This window comes from Psittacula echo (genome assembly GCF_963264785.1).
Source record: "Psittacula echo genome assembly, chromosome: 13".
Lineage (NCBI taxonomy): Eukaryota > Metazoa > Chordata > Aves > Psittaciformes > Psittacidae > Psittacula > Psittacula echo.
The window spans coordinates 10,230,442-10,257,718 of NC_137749.1; the positions used below are offsets into that span (position 1 = coordinate 10,230,442).

At 46.4% G+C, this 27,277-nt stretch overlaps 1 protein-coding gene across 1 annotated transcript; it reads right to left on the reverse strand.

Moving 5' to 3' along the window:
- Positions 1-1,194: 1,194 nt before the first annotated feature.
- Positions 1,195-25,792, reverse strand: ADORA2A (adenosine A2a receptor). The gene is made up of 3 exons (XM_080628867.1): positions 25,659-25,792; positions 9,635-10,528; positions 1,195-2,193 (listed from the first exon to the last, which is right to left on the reverse strand). The coding sequence occupies exons 2-3, from the start codon at positions 9,982-9,984 to the stop codon at positions 1,233-1,235; spliced, it is 1,311 nt and encodes a 436-aa protein (XP_080484993.1). The 5' UTR covers positions 9,985-10,528; positions 25,659-25,792; the 3' UTR covers positions 1,195-1,232.
- Between the last annotated feature and the right edge of the window lie 1,485 nt (positions 25,793-27,277).

Below are 27,277 nucleotides of genomic sequence, written 5' to 3' on the forward strand. Positions count from 1 at the left end.
ACAGACCCACTTCTGTTGGCCTCTGCACCACAGGGACACATCAGGCTTCACAGTAAAGCACTTGAGGAAAAAACTGAAATCACAGGAGAAAAGGTGTTTAAATACAGCTCATTGGAATTCACAAAGTAAGCGTTAGGTATGTGTGCGTGTTCTTCCCCACCCCAATAAAGAAGATCACACAGCCTTTTGAGTGAGGATGAAAATGAACAAAATATGGAAAATCAGCCCCCCTCACACACATCTGGAGCCATGGAAAGAATGTGCATTCTAGGAGCTCAGGAGGTCAAACACAGAGACAGGGTGGGAAGAAGCAGACAGTGCCCACCAGCCTACAGACAGCTCACACACCTCGAGGCATGACCACCCTGGTGACACAACCACAACCTGGCCTGTTTGCCTGCTGTCTGCAGCACCAAGTCCTGCTAACAGCCCTTTTGCTAAGGGAAATCCATATTACAGACTCTGTTTTCATTATTTGCTAGACAAAGTAGAGAGCTGTGAGTTTATTTGCCTTGTGCATCTGGAACGTTGAGCGCTCAGGGAATGGATATGAGTTCTGGCCCATCTTTTATAACTTAACATAGAAGTAATCTTATCAAGACAAGAAAAAAAATATTCAAGCAACCTGTTCCAGTACAAGCTTTAAAAACATGAACTGAAGGACAAAATGCCACGGTTGAAGGTATCCAAAGTTCCCATCAGGTAAATTCCTTCCCTCTCCAAGCAGCTGCTGGCATCCTTCCTGACCGACAGATGTTGCTATCCCTCTTGTGTTTGTTGCAGGGCCAAAGTACTGAACAGCCCCTTCCCTGCTGCTCTTCGCAGTTCAGTGAATACTTCCAGGCACACTTTTATTCCTGCTGGTAAAGCCAGCAAAACCGACATACAACCACAGGTACACAGTACAGCATAAAGTCATCATATGCCCTGCATCAGCAGGGTCTCCCAGTGCTGAACTTGGAATGCCATCTTTGACCTCGGCACTGCTCTTGGCGACAGGTCATTGATGGGTAACGTGTCCTTCCTTCCTTATTCCATTCCAGTGGTATCTTGGCTTTTCTCCAGTCTAGTATTCAGGATCATCCCAACAGTCCTGGGGAGGGACCCCTTTCTCCACAGCAATAGAGATGCACACCTCTCCCCCCGCCCCCCAACCTCCCTTTCTGCCATGGCAGAGGTCACCAATGGGGAAAAAAAAAAATCATTCTACCGGGAAGACTTTGCAAGTCTCATCAGGAAACATCAGCTGCTGCCAAGGCTGCTCTTTCTAGATCTGAGTAAGACACCTGGGCATCAAGCAGCTCGTCACTGTGCAGCTCCCTGCTCATGCACACATCTGAAAGAATCCCATTTTTGCAGGAATGTAGCAGGTGACCATTTGTCTCCATGTCCAGAGCATTTCCATTCTGGTGCCAATCCAAGCCAGCTTTGCATTTGTTTAGGTCCTGCTTTTCAGGATCCCTGTGGATCTCTCCATTGGTGTATACCTCTAATGCATACTCACTGATTCGTATGCTGGCGTTCTCTGCGTCCCCACCATGAGTGGAAGTCCTGGAACTGGCTGTTCCTGCCTTGAATGGCTCCTTCCTGCCCAGGATGTGCTGGCTGATGATTTTACGGAAGGTGTATCGGAACTCCCTGATTCGGTAGGCATAAATTAGAGGATTTACAACCGAGTTGGCATGAGACAGGATAATAGCCAGATACATCAGCCAGAGGGGAGCATGGGCACAATTTGGGCAAAATAGGGTAAAGCAGTTAATAATATGCAGTGGAAGCCAGCAGACTGCAAACAACCCAACAATGATGGCTAAAGACTTGGCTGCATGGACTTCCTTCTGCAAAGTAGAGCGAGAACGCTCCCCATGTACCATCTTGTTCTCCATCTGCTTGAGCTGTCGCCGGGCTGCCATGAAGATTTTCAAGTAGATACCAAACATGATGAGTAGGGGCAAGAGCACACAGGCAAAGAAGTTGTAGTAGACCATGTACTCCATGGTGACCACAGCCTCAAAGAGACATGCCACCATACTGTTGCTGCAGTTGATGGGAGAGGACTTGTTGGAACCCAGCTCTTCAATCTGGGCACGTTTGTGCCACCCTAGCATTGGTGTCAAGCCGATGATGAAAGATAATACCCAGCAGATGGCAATGATACCTTTAGCTCGAGAGCCAGTCACCAAGCCATTGTACCTATAAAGCAGAGGAAATGCGAATTACATGAGTATAATTCAACAAGCCCCTGACACTCACACAATTTCCCAATGGCCCAGAAGACACAACACAGCAAGAAAGGCACCTGCTTCTTCAGATGGGCCCTCGAACTGCCATGCAGAACCCACGCAGCAGAGCACAGCAAAGACTCCATGGTGATGTTGTATGCCACCTACTTCCCTCCCCTTTCCTTTAGGCAGTGAATATGTGACAGAAAAACAGGGAAATTGATACAGTTTTCATCTGTGTTCCTTCACCAGCCCACTTGGTCATGCACATACATCTTGCAGCCTGGATAATCAAACAACACTGTTCTGACCCTTAGTGATGAAGGCCACCATGGCCCTCTTGCCAAAGTCTGAGATAGTTCCTCCTTTCTGACAAAGGAGCAGCCTTTTAGCATAGAATTGCTATGCCTGTCTTGCAGTAGATCTGCAAACCAAACAGCACAAAACAACCTGGAGGCACAGTGCTGCTGGCCCCGCGTCCGTGGTCAGGTGTGCTCCAGGAAAATTCTGCTGACTCAGCAGCAGAAGCCAGGCTGGCATTGCCTCTCACAGCACCTCACCCCGCTCCACAATGGCCCTTTCAGGAAGGCCAGCACCACCAACCTTCCTGACACAACTGAGACAAGTCAGCAGTTTCCTCATCATCCCAGTCTCCTTTGGTGTGTGCAGTGCCCCCCACAGAACACCTGTAGTCAGAGCACTCATCTTAAGTCCTTTCTGAGAAATGCCTGGCTGCACTGCACACACCAAAGGAGACTTCAGTGGTGGAGGTATTGATCTGTTGAAAGAGGCAACAAGCAACATGGCAAGAATCTGACAGTACAGGCAGGGACCTTGGTTTGTTTGCAGTATCAGCAAGTTCCCAAGGCCTCACAGGTTACTGCGAGTCCTGAGCTGACTCTACCAGTTCTTCTCTCTGAAAATGTAAATCAGGGCAACAGTTTATTTCAATGCACTTTCCTTCCCTTGGTAATGCTTAACATGGAAAGTAGATGGCTGGATTCCCACATTGTCCAGTGTGGGTCCCACACTGTACTTGACCCCATGTGTCTGCGATCGGACAACAGTAGCGCAGGGCTCCCAGTGTTTACCCAATGCTCCTTCTCCCTCTGTCCCCAGAATTCTCTCAGCAAACATTAAAAATAAAATAATCCAATAAGCCGCAGAAAACTTTCCATCTCTCAATGAAACAGTCACTCCCACAGGTTCATGCTCCTACCCCGATGCAAGTTCAAGACAGGGGAGGAGAGAGGCTGATTTTGCTGGACACAGTACAGAATGGAGATCCTGCATGTGCTTTAAATCCCTGCTGATGGGCCTTGGGGGAGAACCAGGCTCCACACAAAGCCTGGCAGGCTTGAGTCTCCATTCCTCGGTTGCATTTCAAAATCAGAAAAAGGAGTGGGTGATGGAACCAACCACACAATTCCCAGTATCCAAAAATACTGAAATCCCTCTTCCATAAATGAGGGAGGGATTTCAGCTGATTCTGAGAGATAAAAAGCTTTCTCCAGCAAGCAGCAGATTCTGCTCAATGTCTAGGGGATGCTAAGGGCACAGCATGGATGGTAGCAGAGGGCTGATCACATTCAGACCTCAGCAATGCAGCAAAACAGCATCTGTGCTTTGAAAAGTACACTCAGGGAGCAAGAGCTTGGCTGAAGGCACTTGAAGCTTGGAAAAAACCAAACCAAAAAACCTCAAAACCCCAAAGCCCTGGAATTGGCTGCATCTTGTCAGAGGAATTTTGAAATTGTGCAGCTGTTATCCCACGACTAGAGATGTCCCTTCCCTTCCACTAAAAATACATTCATTACTGCTCTAGGCAAGCACCCCCCCCCCCCTTCTCCCTCCCTCTTCCCCTCTGGGGAATCCCATGCAACAAACTTTACAAGGCTTAGGAACAGCACTTAACCGGAACAGCTGCCTGCATTCCAGCTGCAGTGTATTGTGTTGGCAGTGCCAATTGCCAGCCTACCAGAAAGTGCATTTCCACAACGCCCTGCTCAGTATCTCCAAGGGTTAAGAGAGAAAGCTCACAGCATCTCATGACGTAGCACTATGTTGGACAGGAACCCACTGAGAAATGTTAATGTGTTTGGGAAAGCTTAATTTCTAGGATGCACAGGGACACCTCCGGCTGACTGAGGGAGGGTTATTGTCCAGGCAGACTTCCCTGGACTCATTCTTTTTGTCCAGTTAGAGATGTCTAAGGGACACTGGAGAGTTCATGTGCCTGTCTCGGCATCTTTCTAGGCTCACAGCAGCCAGGCCATAGCTTGTCTCTGTAACTCCAGTGCTGTACAGCTCTACATGGCAAGTTCAGGGTTTCCTTCCAGGAAGCATCACATACACTGTGAATCGCTGGCACCTATGCAGGAGACAGCCTGCTGCAAGGAGCTGGTCACGCCTACAGCCCAGGTTCTCCATAGCTGGCAGGTGACTTTGTAGTGTGTCTGATGTGTCCAGACAGCACTGGATTGTCCATGCACAAGCAGTTCTCGTGCTTCCTGGAAATACTGGACTCGCTATGCAAACAATGACTTATCCTCGTGAAATTCCAGACACAAAGAACATTAGTGCAGAGCACAGGGATGCTCACAGTGGAGCTGGGTGTGGGGATGGGTCACCTGACTCCTCTAGAAAACAAACCCCACTTCTGCAAACACATTAAATTGTGGATGTTTTCCCCAAAATAATTTCACCTGCCCTGCTGCTCTTCCAGCCATCAGCCTGGCAAACTGCCTCCAGCAGCACAGCTGCCCTTGGTGCATGAACAACTCATCAGTGCTGCCTAGGATGAGGATGTGATGCTGCTGGGGCCTTGTCACCAGGATTCCTTCACAAAGTGTAGCACCTCACCAATCCAATTCACGGACTGTGAAGCTGGGTGGAAGGCAGAGCTGGTATAAAAACCACAGTTAACTCAGGTAGGAGTTAAAATCTTTCCATACATTGCATGATATGCAACTGGCCTAACTCTTTGTCATGGCATCCAACCAGCCAGCTGCTTGTCTTCAAACCCATCTCTGGCTGACAGCACTGCACATGTTGGCCAGATGGCTCTGCCATGCATGGAGCATGTTTCAGCCACCATCAGCACACCACACCAGAAAGCCTGTGCTCAGCACTGAGGGCATTGGGCTTTGATCTGAATCCCAGCAGTGCTCAATGGGTTTTAACAAATCACTACAAAACACCATCCACTGGACGCATCCGCTCCACAGCCCACACCTTGGGAGCTGCAGTCATAGGGGCAAGACAACAGGAGGATATTCTATCCCTGTTACATGCATCTGGAAATGACAGACACTGACAACCCCAGCATTGTCCAGGAAATCTTGTGGCAGAGCAAGAAGCCAAACCCAGACCTTCCCATGCATCACCTAAACAATCCTTTCCCAAAAGTCTCACTCAAGAAACTTCTTCCCCTATTACCAGGTGCTGATACTAGTGCTTGTCTAGGCTATGAAGACAGTGTAGGGTTGGATCCCAAAGGTGGGCACAGGGCTGTAAACTCCAGAAGCAACAACTGTGGGCAGGCTCCATTCTTTTGCCCAAGGCACAATCAGTTTCCAGACTAAAAGCTTGGAAACAGCAAGTTCCACAGTGGCCCATGAAGCCGCAGACAACTGGCAGTGCTTCCAAAGCCATGCCCGTGCTTGTTCAAAGGAGGAAGGGAATTATTCTTTCATTTTAGGCTGAATCTGCCCATGATCTACTTGACACAACAAAAGAAGGAAATGCTTGTCATAAAGTCAAAAGGTTTATGGTGAGCAGGGAAAAAAATAAGTCCAGATATGGCTCAAAGAGACAATAAAACTTTAAATCCCTGATTCACTGATTCAGATGTTCATATATCAGCATTTGAGAAGGCAATCCTAGAGAATTAAAGCAACTGCTAAAACAGCCTGTTGTCAGCACGAAGGTCCTTTCCATGTCCTATACTGTATTCAGGGTTTGTGTTCATCTCCCCTATTCTACCTACCCCAGACTCTGAGAAGTCAGTTCTTCATGTCCATCACCCCTAGCCTCTGGCAGAAAACATTCCAATGCCCCCTCAGAGCTGCAGTTTCAATCACCACTACATGGGATAAATCTGTCCCAATGTTCCAAATGACAGGGAGCTGCACCTCAGTAACGCTTTCCTAGAGAAGCATCCCAGCAGCTTAGGCAGTCATCTCCAAAGCAGCTTTCATCAGAGGAAAAGGTCTGCACTTCGGCAAGTTACTGTAGTTGGCACTGTATGACCTGCATCAGTATTTAGGCCACGACACCTGAATCCAGCACACTGAGCAGGCAGTAACCTGAGAAAACTTTTCTGTTTGGCTGTAGGAAGAAAAAACGCCTCCCCTCTCCCCAGTGCATCAGAGCTACCTGTCCTTCACCACGGGAGTATCCTTACCATAGATGCCTGCACCAGAACACGTGGCTGGGCACTGTGCCCGTGAAGCCTTTGCTGGTACCAAGGAGCCTGGAAAGTGGCAATTGTTTGTGGCCTATGACTTCATCCTGCAGCTCAGACTTGCAGCCAGTTTTGTTCAGAACACCCAGAGGGTTTGTATCAGCGAGCACAGCTTTCAGGTACCTGCCATGTTAGAGACATTTCAGATCTTATCCCAGGCGCAGCAATGGCTCAGACTCACTTCGTTGGCAGTGCTTTTTTGCCACGTGCAGAGTGTTACCTTTGTATAAAACATGGCAGAATTCAGAAAAGGGTTTGAGAACTTGTGGAAAGGTTATGGAATTCACGTTTGAATCATTTCAAAGGCAGAACACATGAGACTTGCACAAATTAGATTTAACGTATTGTTAAAGTTTACATATAGATGTCTTTTCTCACTGCAATTTTTTGGGGAGAAGGTCTTTTATCCACAGAAAAAAATCATTCTAAAGGTAACTAATTATGTACGAAGTGTCCAAAAACCAAGCAGAATCATAAATCCCACACTTCTGCCTCCTTAATGCTGACAGATTATTTGTGTGGGAATACACATGCACAGATGTATCCAGAGACATGTGATTACCTTCCTTAGGACAAACCAAACATGAAACAATTAAAAAGAACAAGAAAATATAGGTTTGCCCTTTTTTGGTTTCACTAGAGTGAAGGAAGTCTGTTTTATTATTTTCTTGAGAGCATTCATCTAATGAATATTAGGAATGCCTGGTGTTACCTTTCTTGTCCTCTGAAGGGGAGAGAAGAGGCTTTCCCAGGCATCAAATGACGGAGTGAAAATGTTCCATCTTTAGTGGCAGGACTTTCCTTCCACTGGTTTGACACATTTTTGAGACAACCGGATAAAGGACGTGAGCAATCTAAGTCATCCCACATCTCCCTCTTCAGCTAACCAGCTTTCACTTGCTCAGCATGTCTGAGGCTATACATTTAATGCTTATTCATCCATAAAGCCTCCAGGGGAAACACAATTGACAAGTGCTCCACTCCTACTGTAAAAGGGGAAACCAGTGGAGGACAAGGAGAAGAAGAACCCATGGATGTACCTGTGGGTTTCTGCACCCAATCAGCTCCACTGTCCCCAGGGCAGAGGAGGGTGTGTTCTGTTATGTCAAAAACAAACCAGCAAACCCAGTAGGGTGCCCGGCACTGATCGAGTCTGGTTTTTCTAAAGGACTCTTCACCTTGGCTATTCCAGGAAATTAAATTTCAAGACAAGATCATTACAGTGATACCGCCAAAAATGGGCAGAAATCCAGATTTTAAAATCCTTTTCCTGGTAAGTCATCCTCTAGCAATAAGAGCGCTTAAACTGTCCGCAAAAGCCCTTGGGGTTAGGCTCATGGGAGAGGAATTAAAGACATTAGCCCTTCTCAAAATCATTTCAGAGGCAAGCTCCCAAGAGCTACTCTACATATGGTTATATGGTTATTTGTACCATTTATCAATAGTTTTGTTTATAAACTGAAACCATAGAAAAGTGGAGACAGTTCGATTTATAGGTAACTAACATCAATAGAGTTTTCCCTGCAATGGAATGGTCATTCCTGACAACTACATCAAAAATAGAGGCTGTGACAGGTACAGCTCCAGGTTTGGAACCTGACAATTAATGGTAATATTCCAGCAGCCCAACCTTGCTGAGGCTAGGCTCCAGGAAAGGCTACGCTGCACTGGTCCACATGGAAAGGCAATTTCTGCAGCTTTAGGGAAAAGTATGATTTCTATTTTGGAACGGAGGGTTTGTGTTAATTGACATAAGTGCTGGATGACCCAAGTATTCACAAGAGACAAAACTAAATTGCGGAGGTCAGCATAAGTGAATTAAGCTCAACAGGAGTGAGGATGTCCAAACACTCAAGCTTGAGAGCACAATAATCAGAAATTTGTTCCATTTTTGCAGCCATGTTTGTTGTTAAAGATAGGAAGCAAGTCTATCCATTTCTGACAGTGGGCTGCATCCTCCTAAGAGCAAAACAGGAAGGAAGGAGACTCCTACACTGTGCCTACACCAGCCTCTCCTGGCGCTTCCTCTACATCTTTCAAGCTTACTGAATGACTTGGAAGCACTGTCACACAGCATTCAAACCCAGCCCACAAAATTAAATGCTGCTTCACACCCACGGTCAGATATATCCCATCACAGCAATGTGCTTCTGGAACGCTGAACTGAGTAGCAGCCCCTGTGCGTGTGGCAAAACTTCCCCTTGTCCATGGTTGCACACAAAGTAGCAGATAGTCATATTCAGCTTTCAAGCTCTAACACTGGAATGTGCTTTTCTTCCTTTAAAGGCCAGAGCAGACACCACAGAATAACCATCTGCAGCTCTGGTTAGGGACAAGCCTCTGCCTTGACCTAATAATGTGTCCTGATGTCCTTGACCTAATTATTTCCAGAGGCAGTGCCTAAGCTATTCCAAATCCTCCTAAGACCCATTTCTTCGTCACCTGCTGCTTCTCCTCCCTTTACATTTAACAAAACCCCATCCACACTCTCCACAACCCGCTGCTATGGCTGCAGGCAGAGTCCCACTCTCCCCATGGGGAAGGAGATGAGTTGTCCTCATCCCCTTCCTGCCCCCCACCATGCACTGCTTTAGCTCCACTTTCCCACAGGGATCCTTCTGGTGCTGTTGGCTGCAGCTCAGAGCGCAGGTTGAGGTTACGCGCGATCCTGTCTAAATTGGGAATGGCAGCTCCTAGGCAGTGCCATGCAATGCCATGAGCATACACCATATGAGAGCAGACAAGAACTGGAAAAAGAAGCAACCAGAAAACCCAACAACCAAGGCAGCCTTCAAGACCTAGAAAAGTGGGTTTTTTCATTCAAATTACAAGAGAAAAAGTGCTGATTCTCATTTAACTTTTCCTTCCCCAGTTCATCTCCAGATGTGTTGTTATTACTGTGTTCATCCCTCACCACCCCAGCCCTACCAGCCCAACCCGTGCTTACCTGAGGGGAATGCGGATCGCAATGATTCTGTCAATGGCAATAGCAAGGAGGCTGAAGATTGAACTCTGTGTCAAGACCAGGACGAAGCAGGCAATGAAAAGGCAGCCATAGAAGAAGGCACAGAAGCCAGTGCTGATGGTGATGGCAAAGGGGATTGCCAGCACACCCACGGCAATGTCAGCAGCAGCCAGGGACACCACAAAATAGTTGGTGACGTTCTGCAAGTTGCTATTCAAATAGACTGCCCAGCAGACCAGGATGTTCCCCAGGATGGCCAGCACTGCAATGATCAGTTCCAGGATGATATAAGCTATGTCTGAGAGGAAGTCGTCTTTCCCATGTACTAGCATGGTGAGAACGACCAGGCCAATGTGAGAACGTGCCAGAAAAGCTCAGCGTTCATATCTGCAGAGCACTGAACAGCCGAGATACCTCAAAGCTGCCTTTGGGTCTGAAGAACTCTCAGCTGCCAGCTGGTGAAGGTTGCTCACACATCCCTTTTCTCCCCATAGCTTTTGAAGATCTTTACAGTAGCAGGTGTCAAGAAAATAATCCCAGGGTTTGCCAACTCCAGCAATGTGGATTAACCAGATGCAGAACAATTCAAACTCCAGTAGATGAATGGACAGGAGGATATCTCATGTAGACATACACTGGTTCCCAGGCCACACAGTCCAGCAGGCAACAAGACACAGAAAGTGTATTGTATGGCAGCGTCACATCAGCTACGGCTTTTCATTTCCTGTTGACAATCACACTGCTAGTCATGGCTTCCTGTCATGTACATACCTACTAGCAACATCCTCTGGTTCCCTTTTTCACCTTTTCCCACTAGGACCTGGGAAATATTCTCTTCAGCTGAAGGAAACATTCAACTTCTTCACTTGCAGTTTCCTTTAGAAAAGAAAAAAAACACAAAGAGCAACCACACACGCTAAGTAATCAGCTCTATGGAGGAGATGGAAAAAGCAAAATCTCATTAAAGTGGCACATTAAATTGATAACGGACATAAAACAGACCTAGAAGAATACATCATTGGCAAAAATCTCACATTCTTGTCTCTCCTGAAAGCTGCAGGGCCAAACCCAAGGTTCAGGAAGGCAGTAAGTCATTCACAGTGCTGATGAGAAACAAGGGACGTTTTGTTTTCGAAGCTACCAAGTGAGCTGGCACTTGAGCAGCTGCTCAATAGTCTGCTCTGAAACATGAGAGCCCCACTAATGATGCCTTGGCAAGTGCTGTGGCTGTATGAAGGAAAGGTGGAGGAGCCTTCTCACACACACCTGCCTCCCCTGATCCAACACAAAGACCTGAGCCATCACGTGCTGCCCACCCTCACGTGCTTTGCCCTAAAAGCACACTGCTCTGCGGTGACACAAACCTTTATTCATAAGGGGGCTACGTTGCTGGCATGTGTGGTCACCACTCTGCTGCCATACCCAATCTCTCCTCCAAGTGCAGGAAGGACACTGGAAAGCGATCAGCACCAGGGAGAATATTTTGAGGTATGTCAGATGGTGACACCTCTGAGGACTTACCTGCTGAGCATGCACACTTTCTGCAAGGGTCAATGCAGGCTCCCCTCCTGCAACGCCATCATTTTTGTTCAAATAAATCTTTATTCTATGAGGAAGCCTTTTATTCATTATACCTGCATTGTCCATGGTGTTTGTTGCATCCACAGATTCAAGTCAGCACCTACAACCAGCCAGTAACACACCCACCAAGATACACTTCTCCCAGAAACACACATAGGCACAATGCCAACGTCATCTCTCAAGTATACATTCATGTTCCTGCAGCACCATGCACACAAATCTGGGATTAAAGCTGTTGCTGCTTCAAGGAAACACAGTCTCTAGAGCTGCCATTTCACAGGAACAGATAGACATCACCTACATGCTTGCACGTCTTACACACTTAACTTGCAGGTCACCTCATCCCTCTGCTTTGAGATACAGATGCATTTCATCAGTTTCAGCTAAAAGTATAGCAATGGAGAATACAGTTCCCTCAGCTTTGTGCCACAATCAAGAGATAATTATATGCTGTCCTACCCTGTCACTTCCTGAGTGGGTTCTAAACCTTATTTAGAAAGCTTTAGCAGTAATATTTTCTCATTAATTTAAAAACCCACAGCTACTTGAAACGTCAGAGAGCTGAGGGAGAGAGGGATACAGCACTAACCCATAAATCACTCAAACTCAGTTTCAGATGCAGCATGAACCTCCAAACCAAAAGGTTTTCAGGACCCCAACCACAGGTGATCTGGTGTGGTCTAACTCAGCAGGGTTTCATGCCTTCACAGTTCACTCTGTTTTCGAGTCAGAAACCTAATTTGTCAGGAGAAAATAAAAGGGTAAAGACAGTGATAATAAAAGAAAATATGATTAACTTGTGATTCACATCTGATCTCAGGAATATAACCTAATTTTAGGCCTTTCATTGATTTAGAGCTCTATTGCTAATGCTGCATTTGAAAGGAAAATGAATGGTTCTTGGTGGTTTGGATGTGCTTCAAAACCTTAGCCTTTCCTCCACCTTCAGCAATCTTGTTTATGTCCTTTGTTTGGTTTGTGTAGAAGAAATCAACAGAAGAGTTGTGATCTAGCTGTTAAGAGGAAGATAAAGATCATCTATTTAATCTTTCCCAAAGAAAAAAAAAAAAAACCCAAACCCCAAACCAACCAACCCTCTATATTGTCTATCTTCCTTTAGCAAAACCTTCAGTTTTCCGCTGATCTCCTGAAGATTACTTATACTTTCATAAATTTCAGGGATGTCAGTGATATGCTCCTACTCTGCAAGCATCAAAATGTCCATTATAAATCCCAATAGGTTTGTTTCAAGGCAGAGAGTGAAAACCTCCCCAAGAGTCTGATTTCCAGGGAATTAATGTAAGATAGAAATAAAGAAAAGCTGGAGGTAGAGAAAAAGGAAAGGGCAAGATGAAAAATAAACAATGTTTTGTGCATGTGTGTGATCAAAAAAGGGGGGAAAAAGACAGGAAAAAGCTGTTAGGAGAACAAAACCCCAACAAAACCACGGAAGGTGTCCCATGTCCCTTGGCATCATGGCAGCAGAGACAGCAATAGGGTAATGTCCAGCAATGGAGCAGGGAGCGAACACTTCTCTGCTTCCCAACATGCTCACGTGTTTCCATGCAGGTCAAGCTCATGACCAGACTCCAGTGTCAGAACAAGCTTAATTAAAATTAACAAATTACTGTGACATACTGGGGCCAAAACCACTGCTGTGTAAAGTAAACCCACCACAAACACCTCCACAAGCTACTGAGATGAAGTCAAAAGAACGGAACAAACCACTTCTTGAAAGGACCTAGAGCTGGTCACCTTAATCCTGATGCTAAGAGGATTTACTTGAAGTCCTGCTATGTTGTTCTTGCACCTCATATTCATACCACATACACCTCGGTGAAATTACTGGGATACTCTTACCCATTTCAGGGCTTCCTTTGGTAGGATTATGAATCCATATTGATCCCAGATGCATTTTGTTTAACCTGACTCTTTCAGTGGCTCAACTCAAACCCATTTTCCAACAGGACATGGAGGGAAGAAACAAAACTATGTTGTGGAGGTCCACCACACACTAATGGTTCAGCACAAAGCTGGAATTGCCTAAAGCTCTGCGTGCATCCTGATAAAGCACAATGCTGGAATCTGAAGTTCAATGACCACATCACATACTGTTTTCTAACACAGCAGAGCTTTTAACCTTACACTTCAACTGTTTGTTTCATGGTCTGATGTTAAATTTGAATTTACCTCTGAATTTGCTTAGTCCCTTCCCTTTGTTTCCCCCCTTGCCTTCACAAACAATGGCCTGATTCTTCAAACCAAGCCCTAGCCATTTATTCTGAAGCAATCTGTGAGATGTGATGTCCAGGACAACGTGTCCTTCCACGCTCTGCTCTCAGATGGGCTGGAAAACAGAGTTCTGCAGAGCCAGCACATCTCCAAAGAGAAATGACTGGAGCTGAGCAGGTGTTCCAGCCACGACACAACAACATCTTGTGCCTGCTTCAGCGCCAGTGCTGCTGCAGTAACCACTGGCATTAGAACAAGTAATTATTAGCCACAGAACCCCAGCACATCAGAGGCCTCACCTGCTACCTACAGAAGGTGCCCCAACCTGGGAGGTTCCCATAATCAACCTGAACTCACCCATCTCATCTCATTCATCTCTTGCAATGTTAGCCTGTTACAGCTTTCACCCAACATGGTAACAACTCTAACTGTAGAATTATTTGCAACTTGCTTTAGAACAGGCACAGGCTCAGACATTCTGCTTATATGGCTAAAAATCTGATGCACAGGGACAGAAATGAAATACAGACCACCTAGAGAAGAAGACATATATCCAGAGGCAATACAAAATGTATTATTAGATTTATCTACTTCATGCAAGACTCAAAGGCTCTGCAACCAGGTCTGAAAAGACAAAAGTAATTAACAATCTGCTGTACTTACTGGGGGAGTGTATATTTAACATCTCAGGCCCTCGAGGGATCAATATTGCAAGCTTCTTGAAACTTAAGAAAAATAACCTGTATCACACAACCTGCTGGACAGTTACAATTAGTATTTCTTCTTAAGTCCGTGTTTTATTTTGTTAATTGGATTAATTCCTTCTTGATACCCTGGGCTATGTTCAGCCTTTCTCCCATTATTAAATAAACCTTTTTAGCCACTCACAAACCTGTAAAGCTGTTGCTATGTTCGTTTTTAGTGACTTGGAACATTCTGTTCTCTCTCATATTTCAGCCCCAATGAAGAACTCTCCTTGAAAATTCAGTAAAGCATCCGAACGGTATGTTCACATGAAGCCTTCACTGCTGGAGTCTAGGCAAGCTTTTGTCTGGCCATCTCCAGTTGGCTTTGGACTGAGGTGTTGCCTTTTCTCTCTCCTGAGCACCAAAAGCATCGAGGTAAGCCCTTGGCCACTGCCTGGTTGAAATTACCCACCTCAAATAAGTTCATTTCCTGTTCTTGGCCTCTTCAGGCTGAGTTCAGGCGCCCTGGTTTGGATGCCCACACTCTTGCACACTGCTCCATGTGCCAGGCTGCTGTAATGACAATGCCTGTGACACTTCAGTTTGACAGCTACTCTCAGACTTTAGCAAAATCTCCAGGAGACCAGCAGCCTTTAGGTCACCCAAGGCAGTCAAGGAGCACATAGGCAATGAGCTGCAGCTTCCCTGTGATCCAGAGAGGGTTGTTTTCTCCTTGGCTGCTTCAGGACAGGGTAAGCAGGCAGCTCACGAGTCCACTGGGGAATCTTCATCACGGCTCATTCCACAGATCACAATCTAGTATCTCCTTTTGACAACATGACCCTTTCCAGGTGCCAGCCACAAACAGATTACCTAATACCCTCAGGGAAAACCCTTGAATTTACACATGGCCATAAGCAGAAAAATTGGTGCTGCTAAATCATTTGTTTCCTACTTTCCAAAGCCTGGAGGGGGAGATGCTTGTCAGTTTTCATCCCCTCTTTGAAATCCCTTCAGCTCAAAGAGAATCTCCTTATCTTTAAAATCAAAGACTCTAAGAAATCTTGTCTCTCCCCATTACTTTGGGGGATCAAGTCACAATAAAGAAGGCAATGTGCTCACAGGCAGCACAGATCTGCAAAACAACTCGGGCTGTAAAACACAACGAAAACAGCTGGAAGGCAGCAGTGGTCGTTTTCTGCATTGCTCAATGGTTTCCTTTCTAAAGTTTGGTATTTTATTAATACTCTACATAGTTTGGCTTCCCTGTGTCCCTGACTGCTCACACAAAGCCAGTGTGCTTGGAAGTATCAGAAAGCATCCTCACTCCTCCCTCCCATCCAGGGGTGAAGAGATGTGGCTGGGTGGGGCAGGAAAGAGAGGAGAGAGAAGGCATCACCCTTCTAACTAGGATGTACTTCTGGTCCCCCTATTTGCTTTACTATTGGCTGCTGGCTAAATGATCTTTTAGGTCATCTGCTTACAGTAATAGGAGAAAATTAAATATTAATAATAGACTATTTCCCTCTAGACTGCTCTTTGTTAACAAAGGATACAAGTGAAACAAAGCATGCAAAATTATCAGCACACCGTGCTCTTGGTTTTCATGTACCTAGAGCACATGCAGTTTCCTTCGGCATTCCCTGGAGTTAGAGATACCCCAATGTCGTGCACACCTACCTGTGGGCTCCACATGGCAGTCTGACCCTTCCAAAGGATTGTTTCAGACTTCATTCAAAACACCATCTGATCTGAAGTCCTTATTGACTAGGGGATTACTTGAGACACCCATACTGCTGCAGCAAGTGACAGCAACGACAGCATAATAAAATCATACCCTTCAAGCCTGTTCCATGTCTCTCTCTCCTGTTTATACCCCATACAAAAACTGCAAAACAAAAAAACCCTGAAAGTGAAACCTCACTGGACAACAAGCAAAGGTTGTAACACAGATGGGCTGGCTAATAGGAATATCCAATTTAAAACCAATATCTCAATGTTGCCTTCCTGCCCTCTAAATGCTAGAAGTGGATTAAGTTTTATTTCAGTAGTGGAAGAGAAGACTAGAGCAGAGCGCTTTTGATCATTTTGTTTTCTTAAGTGAACGTTATAAATGTTTCAAAGCAAGAAAAAACCCCTCACAGTAATTATTCCCATTCTAATGGTCCCAGAAAGCCAGGGAGGGCAAAACTAAATAAGGCTGAATGACCAGAACTTAAATAAGCCAGATCAAACAAACAAACAAAAGGGAAAAGGTTCCCCTGTGCTCACTGAAGTCTCACTGGGCAGCAGGCTTCTTGATATATTGCCAAAAGGCGCAAAAACATGTTGGGTTTTTGATGAAGCCATTTGTGTCTGGGATTGATGATGATGATTTACCTATGGTGGCATTTCCAAAAATAGAAAACAGAGCATTTGAATGAGCTTTCATAAGACAGACATGTAAAATGCATAATTAAAACACCATGTACCATGGCCAGAAACAAGTTACTACTGCCAATATCATCCACAATGTCTCTGAGGAGCCAGTTTTCCTTTCCTGTGTGAGTGAAGAACTTAAAAGCCAACTCTGCCTCCCCACAGCCCTGCTAAAGCCAGCTGTGTTCTACATAAAGAGCATTTCCTTCAAGAGCAAAATAAGAGAAATGAAGAAACAGGATATCAAGAAGAGGTGACCCACTGAGGAATACAGGCAAGGGAGGAATTTGCTCTGAAAATATTTATCACATTGCTAATGCATCCATTCTGGTGTATTTTAAAATAATGGAGCAGACTTCTCTCCAGATGTGACTTCACTTCTCCTTTCTACATGAAGTTTCCAGACAGGCAGTTGAGAATTGGGTACGTCTGTTTGTTTTCCTGCATTTTTATCTAGTTGTACCCAAACTCTGTTTCCCTTCTCCAACTATAGGCTTGCTCTCCACCAGGATTTGCGATCGTTGCTTCCACTCCTCCGAGCACCTTCCTTTTACAGGTTGCAAGTAGTATTTGTGGAAGCTCTGCCTGTGAAATAAAACCTACTCCAATCTACTCCAGAGCAGGGAGTGCTGTTGTAGCAGCTCAACCAACATCCTATCTTCTACAACAGAAGGAACATAACTCCTTCCAACTCTCTACACGTAACTTACAATTATTCCCCTTAGAAGCTGTCCTTCCCTATCCTGATGAAGGCACTGTGCAACTTGAACAGAGATGAGTAAATTCTACCTGCCTCCAAGCCAAAGCAAAGCTGTCTCACTCCATTAGCTCATCCACAGCTCATATGCTGACCCCTCTGAGGAAGGGTTATTACTGAGGATGCACCACGAAGCTCCCATTTCCACCAAAGTGGTTTGACTCATATCCACCCACAGTATGAAAAGCACTCAAGCTTCCATAGGGTTGCTAACCCAGCTCATCACATCCTTCCTCCCCAACTTCTCCCTGCTCCCTTCTCTTATCTTAGTTTAAGCAGTGACACAGCAGCAGCACAGAGCCTGCCTCACAGCCAAACATCCCCTAAAACTCCCCCATCCTCTGCCACTGCACACTGCTCACTGCTTGCTGTTTGCTCTATATGGGCTCTTCACTGCTGGCTCAGTCACAGAGACCGACTACATGCTCCCTGGGCCTTGCAATACCTGCTGAGTTTTGGCTACACAAGAAACCCTATTTGCTCCCATGCCCCAGGGTGTCTGCTGGCCCCCTGCATCCCAGCCTGTGCACCAGTTTGTTTATTACCCAACTCATTTCACCTCAGCTTGTCAATCAGCTACTAGTGAAAAGGCATTTAGACAGAGTGACAATGCTGGTGGTGTTCATCCCAAAAGCCACAGTAACTAATTTCCTGCCCTCTTGGTTTGTTTGCAGCAACTTTCCTTCTTCCATTTTTTAAGGTACTTACCCTGAGTTGCTAATGCCTATTTGCTCTGTGTCACACCTCATCTGTCTCAGTCTCAGAGCTATTCAAGACATTTTTAGGACTCTGCCACCCTCTGTGGATAAGGAGGAGACGCTCTGATGAGGCCACATGCCCTTGCTTTGTCCCTCCCTCTTGTCTTTGCTATCTCTGACTTGCACCATGCTTCTGTTGCTCTTGCAAAGTGACTTGCATTTTCACTGTTACAGTTAGGCACTCCAAAGCAAGCCTTTCTTAGAGGTACTCAAAACGACGGACTTTTTTCCCCCCAAGTATTTGGTTATAATCCGATTTATTTAGAACTCTCCGGTGTCACTGCTTACTGATACCGAAGTCTCAGTGTTTAGCTGCTGCTCTGAGGACTCTACCAAAATCCTTTCTTCATTCCCTTAGTCCTCGTCCTGTGGTAAAAGCACATCCAATTACAAGTAACAGTCTGCTGCCTCTGTCCAGTTCCTCCTCAGGCCAGAGACACTGATGTTCTGGGGTGGAGAGAACATGCAGCTGCTGGTGAAATGACATTTCTAGTCAGCCGTTTCTCTCCTTCTGCATCAAACCACTGCACTGGAGTAGCCATTAATAAATCATTTTAGAAATGGTTTTACTGGACTTGCTAGCCGTTTATGAGTTAGCGTGCCTGTCTAGAAAGGCAAGGAGAGCAGCCACAAGTACCCTGCTGCAACAGACACACCTCCACCACACTTGGGAAGCAGCCCTTTTCTTCTATGAAAACTTAAAATATTTCACAGTTTCTGCACAGTAAGAGATCATAAAAAGCTCCAGCTGCAAAGAAACCCTCCAATCACTCCTCAAATCCATGACAGTCAAGACCCTCACACCTAGCTGAACAAGGATAAACCAAAGACTCCCAAGGCAAATTCTTTGGGGATTGTGGCCTTTGAGTCCAAACACAGGAGTTGTACTCAAGGGTGGATCCCAGGGAGGTGCCCATAACAGACATCCCCAAGGCTCGAGGATGGCTTCTCCCAGGTAAACTGTGTTCATCTCTTGCCTGCTGTAACCATATAACTAGGCTGTACTGTGGCTCCATGGAGGAAAAGGAAGATTTCCTTTTAGGAACAGGTAGGAAAGACAATAAAAACCATCAGTGAATCCTCATTCTGCACTTCAGCCCACAAATACAGCTTCTTAGCTTTCTATATCCTGCAAGAGCTTACACCGTACACTTGTACCGGAGAAAAAGAATCACGTAACTACAAATCCACCACAATCCTCTATGTCTACCCATGTTATAGCCCTAAATGAATCATAATGGTCAAGCAGAGTCTGGCTCAGCATTTAGCAATACACAGGATGACATAAAACAAGACTGATGTTTTTTAGGTGTTTGACAAAACAGTTCTAACAGGTCCAGCTAAAGAGGCCTGATTTCTGGGAGGCAAGCACTGTTTGGAATCAGGGTATTTTAAGGAATCCCTCACTAGCAGCCATTAGCAGGTCACTTTCTTTTTGGCCAAAAATCCAGGTCTGCAGAACATTTAAGAAACTTTTTACAAGCCAATGTGCTTCCCCACACACGCTCCAGGAACTGTAATGGTGCTGGTGCCAGCTCAAGTCAGTCTGATGTTATTTTCCATTGTCCCATTGAACCTGGGCACTGATCTGTGGATCAGACGTATGTGGAAACTGTAATTATTCAAATCAATTTCAATCATGTGCCTCTCTTCTGAAGATTGTATTAAAACTCCACATAGCTCTTGAGTGTCTTTTATCCTGGGAAATATTTCCCATGGAAAATCCCAGTCTGCACCCAGGTATATGGATATTATACTGATATCAAAGTTGTTATCACCACAGAATATGATATATAACAGTCTACTTCCCTTAATTCCTCAACCTCAACAACTGATTCATACCAGAATTTGATAATCCTATTATGGGGAAACCTCAATAACCAAAATGATAGGTCAGTTTGTAGAGGACTTTCCCAGTGCAAGAAGGGGGATGTAGGTAACAGACCAACATTGCAGAACATGCAAAGGGAGCAGAAACACTTATGCTTCCCCAATAAGAAAAAAAACAGGGGGAAAGACAAGAAGTGAGAGGAGAACACAGCAGTCTAAAACCAAAATAGTTCCAAAGAAGCAAAACCAGGAGAAAAATGGGAGAGACTCTGAGGTCTGAATACTAAATGAGGAAAGAAACTTCTAATAGGGAAAACAGTGCAGACCTCACCACTCCCAAAGGGATGCATTAAAAGAGCAAAATGAGACTAAATTGCACTTCCCTCTGTTCAACAGTATTACTCACTCAAACGCACCAGGGACTCTGCCCAGGGAGATACGCAGACGTGACCCCCAGCTGATGCTGGCTCGGCTTCAGCTCAGCTTCCAATGGCTCCACCAGTGAACAATCCCTCTCCTGCCCTCCTTGAAGAGCTGCTGAACAAGGAGCCACAACTGTGCCTGTGAGCGTCACCTGGGATAGAGACAGGGGACAGGGAGACAGAATGCTGTATCTCTGCTAGCCGGCAGATAAAACAGTCCCAATCTGCAAGTCCTAGAGGCCTCCTGAGAATGCCTGAGTGCCTTCCAGCCTGGATTTGAGTGCAATCACAAATGCTAATCAACATAGAGACAGGAGCCCAGCATGTCATTCGTCACGTCTCCAAAGCTTCAGGAAAACCCCCCTTTCCTCTCATGGCAAAGAAGGACAGGAAGATTCTCTCATCCTCTGTATGCCTTTCCTGCCCCCTGTCTCTGGCTCAAACCATCCCTTGCAAGAAGTTTCACTCCCCGCTAACTTCTCCATTGTCTCAGATGCATTGTTTGCAAATGTTCCCTAAAAATGTTGTGTAAAGTATTCTTTATTCCTGTTTCAGGTCTTTCCACATCCCTATGTAACACCTGGACTTTATCTTTCTCTTTTATCTGTCAGATAGTGATAAACCTACTGCACACAACCCCTGACTTATCATCTAAGATAAATACAATTTGTCTTGGAGCTGCCATTTCTTTTCAAACCATGCCTTCCACTGCTGCATTTGCAATTGTAACAAATAACTTATTTTATTTGGGTTTGAATTATGTAACTTTCAAAAAAAAAAAAAAAAAATTTAGAAAATCAACCAAACAACAAAACCCACCATCAAGAGCCCCAAAACATACATAAAATTTCAAGCATGGCCCTCCTGGCATTAGATTTACTGCTACTTCATGGGCGAAGAGGCTCTTGTATTGCTCTAGTGTATCTTCTACAATGACATTTGCATATATTGTACACTGTATTTTATGCTACCTGGTAATTTTCGGTTTCAATAATCAACGAACACGCCCAGTGATGAAAAGCTTTCATCCAGACGATGAAATGCTTTCTCCAGAACAAGTCATAAACTACACTGATAAGGTCTGTGTTAGTTGCTTACATGTAAGTGAATAGAGAGGTCTAAAGTGCTCTAAGCTATCACCTGAGCCTCTGCTGTCACTTTAGAAAGGCATGCATCTCCCTCAGGTCCTATCCTATTCTCTGCTAGCCCCACTGGGATGTCTCACATAGCACTAAAGGTCTGTTTATAGCACCCATATCAAGCCCCAGGCATTCTGAACAGGAAGGGACAATGCTTGCACTCAAAACACACACCGCAGCACTGTTAACACTTTCACCTGACAGCAGTGATTGCCCTGAAATGCAAGTTTTACAGAAGCCATTTGTTGCATTTGGCTTCTCTCTGAATTCTCCTAAGCACTTAGTGGCTCTTCAGCTCTTTTCCTGACCTCATCGCTGCATGTTTATCCGAATGACTTGATTCTAACTTTGCTGTTGCATCATCACAAGGAGCTGTAGTCCAGCCTATCTACCCCATCCCTCCCATGCTACTGCTGATCTCCAGCCACACCAGGCACAGGGTAGCCATGTTTTGTGTGATTTACTCCTTACAGAACACAGATTGAAGACTGAGAGATCATACCTTCTTCATACACCCAGAGTTACCAAATAATTCCATTTGCTGAAGCACTTCTAAATACTCTTGCTGAGCCTCTCTCTGTGGGTTGCCCACTGTGTTCAGGATGAGGCATGACTTACAGCAAAGGAAGTTTAAGCTGGACATCAGGATGTTCCCTGCACACCAGGAAAGTAAGGAGTCTCCACTGTAGGTCTTTCGGAGCAGGGTAGAGAAATAGATGTCAGGAATGGCAAAAGCATAGCTAATCTTGCCTTTGGGCAGATGACCTCGAAGTACCTCCTCAGGATATTTTCTGTAACTGAGAGTGGTATGTGCCATCTGTCCATTCTGATCAACAGAGATTTACTTCAGGAGGAAAAAAAAGTGCAATACAACCGATAATTACTCCTAACACAGATGCAGCCATTGGGAGGGGGGAGGCACCTCCCAACTCTGTAGAGGCCACTGAAGCCTTCAGAGGTTGAACCACCTTCTGTGTAATCTGCTGAGATCCTTTTGCCCTCCCAAAGCAGAATGCTGTCAGTTCTTTCCCCATAACAGACCAACTCTCAACATTCAGCTAGATGAACATCTCGCTAAGTAAGCAACTTTCTCTGCCTTTTTAAAATGGGCAGAGAGGTGAGGAACTGATGCTGTTGTGGGCAAGTAGCTTCACCAAGGCTGTTGAGATGCACTGATACAAACCTGCACATGATCCATGAGGCAACCAAGACTTCTGGTCCTAAATACCAGACCCTGGTGAACGGGAGTAAGTCTCCATTGACTCGTGAGAGTCCTCCCTGATTCACTGACACATAGTTCAAGATCTCTTGGTTTTCAATTTCGAGTTCAACAAAGAAGAAAGCTGTAATATCCCACCTCTATTTTCAGATGGAAAGCACACAATAAAGAATGACCTGGACAGTTATTCACCATCCAGATCAGATGGAGAGAATGAACAAGAAGAGCTGAAATCTGTTCAAGCTGAAGACAAGGACAAGCTTTGCAGGACACCAACAGAGATGCTGATAATGCTGATATCAGCCTTCGGATGGAAAACACCTCGCTCACAGATGCACAGAACTCTTAGAGAAAGCTTCACCACATTATGCCTTGTCCCATCTCACGTGTAAAATGTGGGTGGAAATGTCAAACCAAAGCGAAGAGCTGAAGCATAGTGAAAATAAGTGCTTTAGTGGAAAATCTGTGAAGCCTTAAGCATCCTGTAGAGATGAGAAATTGTACAGCCATCAGTCACCCAGGCAGAAGAGAAGTGGTAAAGGAGGAGGTTTCCCTCCACATCAGAGGGAAAAGCTGCCAGGCTCAAGACCGAACAGGATGGACCCAGCCAGCCTTCCAGGACCTTTCAGAGAAACACAACTGAAAGGAAGGGTGAAAATTCAGAACAGTCCCTCCAAAACTCCTGCTGTACTGAGCTTTTCCCAGTAGTTCTCAAGAGGGCTTAACCACATGGCTGAACATAAAATCTATCATTGATGATTAAACAGAAAAGATGAATAGCTTTCAAAAGTTGATTACATCCAAACTCAATAGTGCCAGCAGCCCTTATGGAAACATCCTATTAAAATATCAGCAAAACCAGAAATGCAAACAGAGGAGACCTGGCAGGAGGCTTCTCAGCTCAGAACTTTAGTGCCATTTGCACCCACTGACAGAAGGGCAAACATCATCATCACTGAGCTGACATCTCCTGACCTGTCACAGGCTGATGCTGATTCTGGTTTTTATGTATAAAAATACATATGAAAGTGAGACAGATTACCTGTGTGTGTGAATTCCAGCCTTACCCATGAGCAGCATTAAAATGGACCTGCTTGCCTTTTTTAGTTTTTCACACCCAGGAACAGGTCATTTTTATTTTATGTACACACATACATGTTTGCAGTTTGTACCCATGTGTTTTCTCTACAGATTCGATGGCTCATAGCTTTCCTGGTTAATTCGGGATTAAATCCATTTGCCACATTAGATGGGATATTATTTCCATTGTATTTTGGTGATACGTAATTGCATTTGTATTGACTTTTTAATTGCAATTCGAAATAAGGTATTTCTTCCACAGATCTAATTAAATTGAAATATTTCTCACATCCCCGTTGTTCACTTTAATGCCTTTGTATTTCACTTGGGCAGTATGTTCTGGGGTGTCTCTAAGCACACGACCTGGCCATGCTTTCTTTCTCCCCTGCTGAAGAAAGAATTCATCAGCTGCTAACAGTTCTTGAGTTACACAGGTCTGAGACTCATGAGCCTCATAAGAAACCTGGAAATAAATACATCCAATGATTTATCTAATAGCTGACCATCTGCTTAGGAAAATAATTTTAAGTAGTTAGGGCAATTCTATTAACTGCTATTTACCATGTGAGTCATGTTGCTCTTTAAGTTAACCCTAAGTTAACACAGTTTCTTCAGTGGGCCCTGGGCCCCCTGCCCAAGGCAGTTTTGAAGAGGGTGCTTGACCACCTTTATGACTTTCAAGCTCTAGCAAAGTCTGCAATACCTCTGCACCCAAAACCCACCCCAAGCTCATACTGCACCAGGGCATAAAAGAGCATTAAAGCAACTTCTGGGCGACATTTAGGCCACACAAACAAACATGCAGAAAATTCTCCTCCCAGAAGCATTCCCTGTGAAGGTACCACATACCAGCCCAGAACACACCAGCGGAACACAGAACGTACCAAACACAGCAGAACATACCTGCTGCCTAATGCACTGCTCCAGGATGGGCTCCCGCACCTTGGTGAGTGCCGTCTGTCAGGGCAGAAAGCCGCCTCACACATCCTCCCAACCGCTCTAGAGACAACCAGCACCCTGCAGCCTGTTCCCCTTCATCTGCCTTCTCCTGCCCAGGACAGAGATATGAGGCCCCTCTGTGTGTGGCAGCTCCACTAGCATACCTGCTTGGGTCCCAAGGCTTACAGAGCTCCCACAGGCAGCAGAAAGACACCGCTAAAAACTGTTTCAGTCGCTTGACACAGATGAGGTGGGATGGGGACAAGGAAGGGATAAGTGTGTGTGTAGGTTTAATGCCGTTTACTCAGTCCCTGCCCTTTTTCCCTTAGCGTGATTGCTAAGTGCATGATCTCCTTCGTTAAACACGATGGAGAAGTTTACAGGATGCAGGGTGCTCCTGTAGAATCACTATTTTATGGTTAAGCACAAGCACAAATATCAGCTGAAGGGGCAGAAGGAGGGCTGGGTGCAGGGGGGCAAAGTCCAGCATTGATATCTGAAGGAAGATCCGAGGAGGAAATATCCCGGAGCGTGGGGGTGTGTCGCGGGACTGACAGTTGGTTGCACCGGCTCCACGGTGCAAAAACCATCCGAGCCGGGCAGGGGAAAGCGGTGGCAAGGAAACCTCGCCGCCGTCCTGGGCGGGGGATTCGGCAGCACCGAGAGGGCAGCGGTGGCCACTTTTAAAAGTCGCGGGGGAGGCAGGAGCGGGACCGAGGACACCGCGGGGGACGCGAGGGAAGTTGAGCCGCCCGCGGCGACTCGCGGGACCGCTGCCCGCCGTGCTCGGGATGCTCGTGCTGGGGCCACCCGCACCGCGCGGACCGGAGGGAGGCAGCGGGGCGTGACCCGCAGCCCGCCCCAGCCGGGTGGTCCTGCTGCGCCCCGGGAGCTCGCACACCGGGCACCCGCCCCCCTCACCGAAGCGATGCCGGCATCACCCACCTGCCCTCGGGGCGCCGCTCCACTCCGCGCCGCTCCGGCCGCGCCCGAGAGCCGTGTGGCGGTGCCGGCCCGCCAGGCGCTGCCCCGGCCCCGCTACCGCTCCCGCCCTGCGGCGCCCTCCGCCGCAGGACGCGGCAGCCCCGGCGGCGCGGAGCCGGCAGCACCGACTCCCCCTGGAGGGCGGCGAGGGCGGCGCCGGGCGGGAGAGACGGCGGGGACGGGCCCGGCCCCTGCCCCAGCCCCAGCCCCTGCCCCTGCCCCTGCCTCTCTCTCAGCCCCAGCCCCAGCCCCGGCAGGTCCCGCGGCCGCAGAGCAGCTCCCCACAGCGGAGCGAGCGGCGCCCGGCGGCCCCGCAGCTTTACCTGGCGGTAACCGGGCACCGCGGGGCTCCGCACCGACAGGGACAGCCCGGAGCAACATCTCGAGAAGCGGCTGAACGAGATTGCCACCTACTTCAACTCCAGCTCTTGTCTTCAGGGACCTGCAAGGGCCAGAAACGGGCTTGATCTGCATACAATGAAAGGAGAACAAGGAGAGGAGGGCTTTCTCCGTACATTCTATTAAACATCTACTTCTTTCCAGGCTTGAAAGCCCATCCAGGGAGTTTACGCCCACAGCTATACAAGTGGCATAGGGCAGTGCAACGCAGAGGTATCTGCAAGAAAGACTGCACGAGCAGAGAAACTTGCACTTTATTCTCTACTCTGCTTAACTGTCCTTTACTACCAATGGAAAGGAAACCCTGTGCATTACTATTTACTACTCTGGACGTGTTTAAGAGTTCTCAGTAAAGATATGAAATCTTTTACACAAGTTTCCCATTTCCCATCGAGTAGGTCCCACCAGTGTGCACACAGTGTTTCCTGCCCCTGCCCCTCAGGGCTGTGTCTGTCCCCAGCCATGCCTTGCTACTCTGCATGAGCAGACTTGGGGAACAGCCATGACTCATCTCACAGCAATTTTGAAAAGGGGAGAGAACCTCTCAAGAATTTGAACCCGCTGCTCTTTGCGGATCCCTTCTAAGGTTTTTATTATTTCTATTTTTCAACTTTACATCTTACCAAGTCATTTATCTACACGTTCCTATTGGTTGGACGTTACAAGCAGGAAAAAACATCAGCACAACTCCACACTTCCCACCAACCCCACGGCAAATCCCAGCCTATGAAAAACCCAATTCATTGCAATGACAGGCACCCCAGGCCCTTCTGTGCAGGGGACTGCTGCAGCTTGGAGGCTTGTGCCATGCAACTGCAGTTATTATTTCAGGATTCCCAACTCCGGAGATGGCTCATGCCACACCTGCCACACTTTACCCACAGCAGCAGAACCGGAACGAACCACTTCACAACACCCTTAAAAAGCTTTAGCAACCTAGCAGCCAACCCCTGTGCTGTGCTGGGCTCCTCTCTTACCCCAGATGGGTGGCACACAGGCTGCCTCACCACATGGCTCTGAGTTACAGAGTGGAGGCCAGAACGCTGCTCCACACACAATGGGAATCCTCTAGGGAGGAAAAAAGTGATTTTTCCCAGAAGTCGCAGAAAAAGCTGGAGTAATCTCCCACACAGTAACACGTAAAGATTTTAAGAACAACATATATTGACTAGCCAAGTCAA

Coding starts and splice junctions, on each gene's coding strand:
- ADORA2A (XM_080628867.1), bottom strand. CDS start 9,984: ATGCTAGTACATGGGAAAGACGACTTCCTCTCAGACATAGCTTATATC. Junction 2,194..9,634: donor GCGATCCGCATTCCCCTCAG/GTAAGCACGGGT, acceptor TCTGCTTTATAG/GTACAATGGCTTGGTGACTG.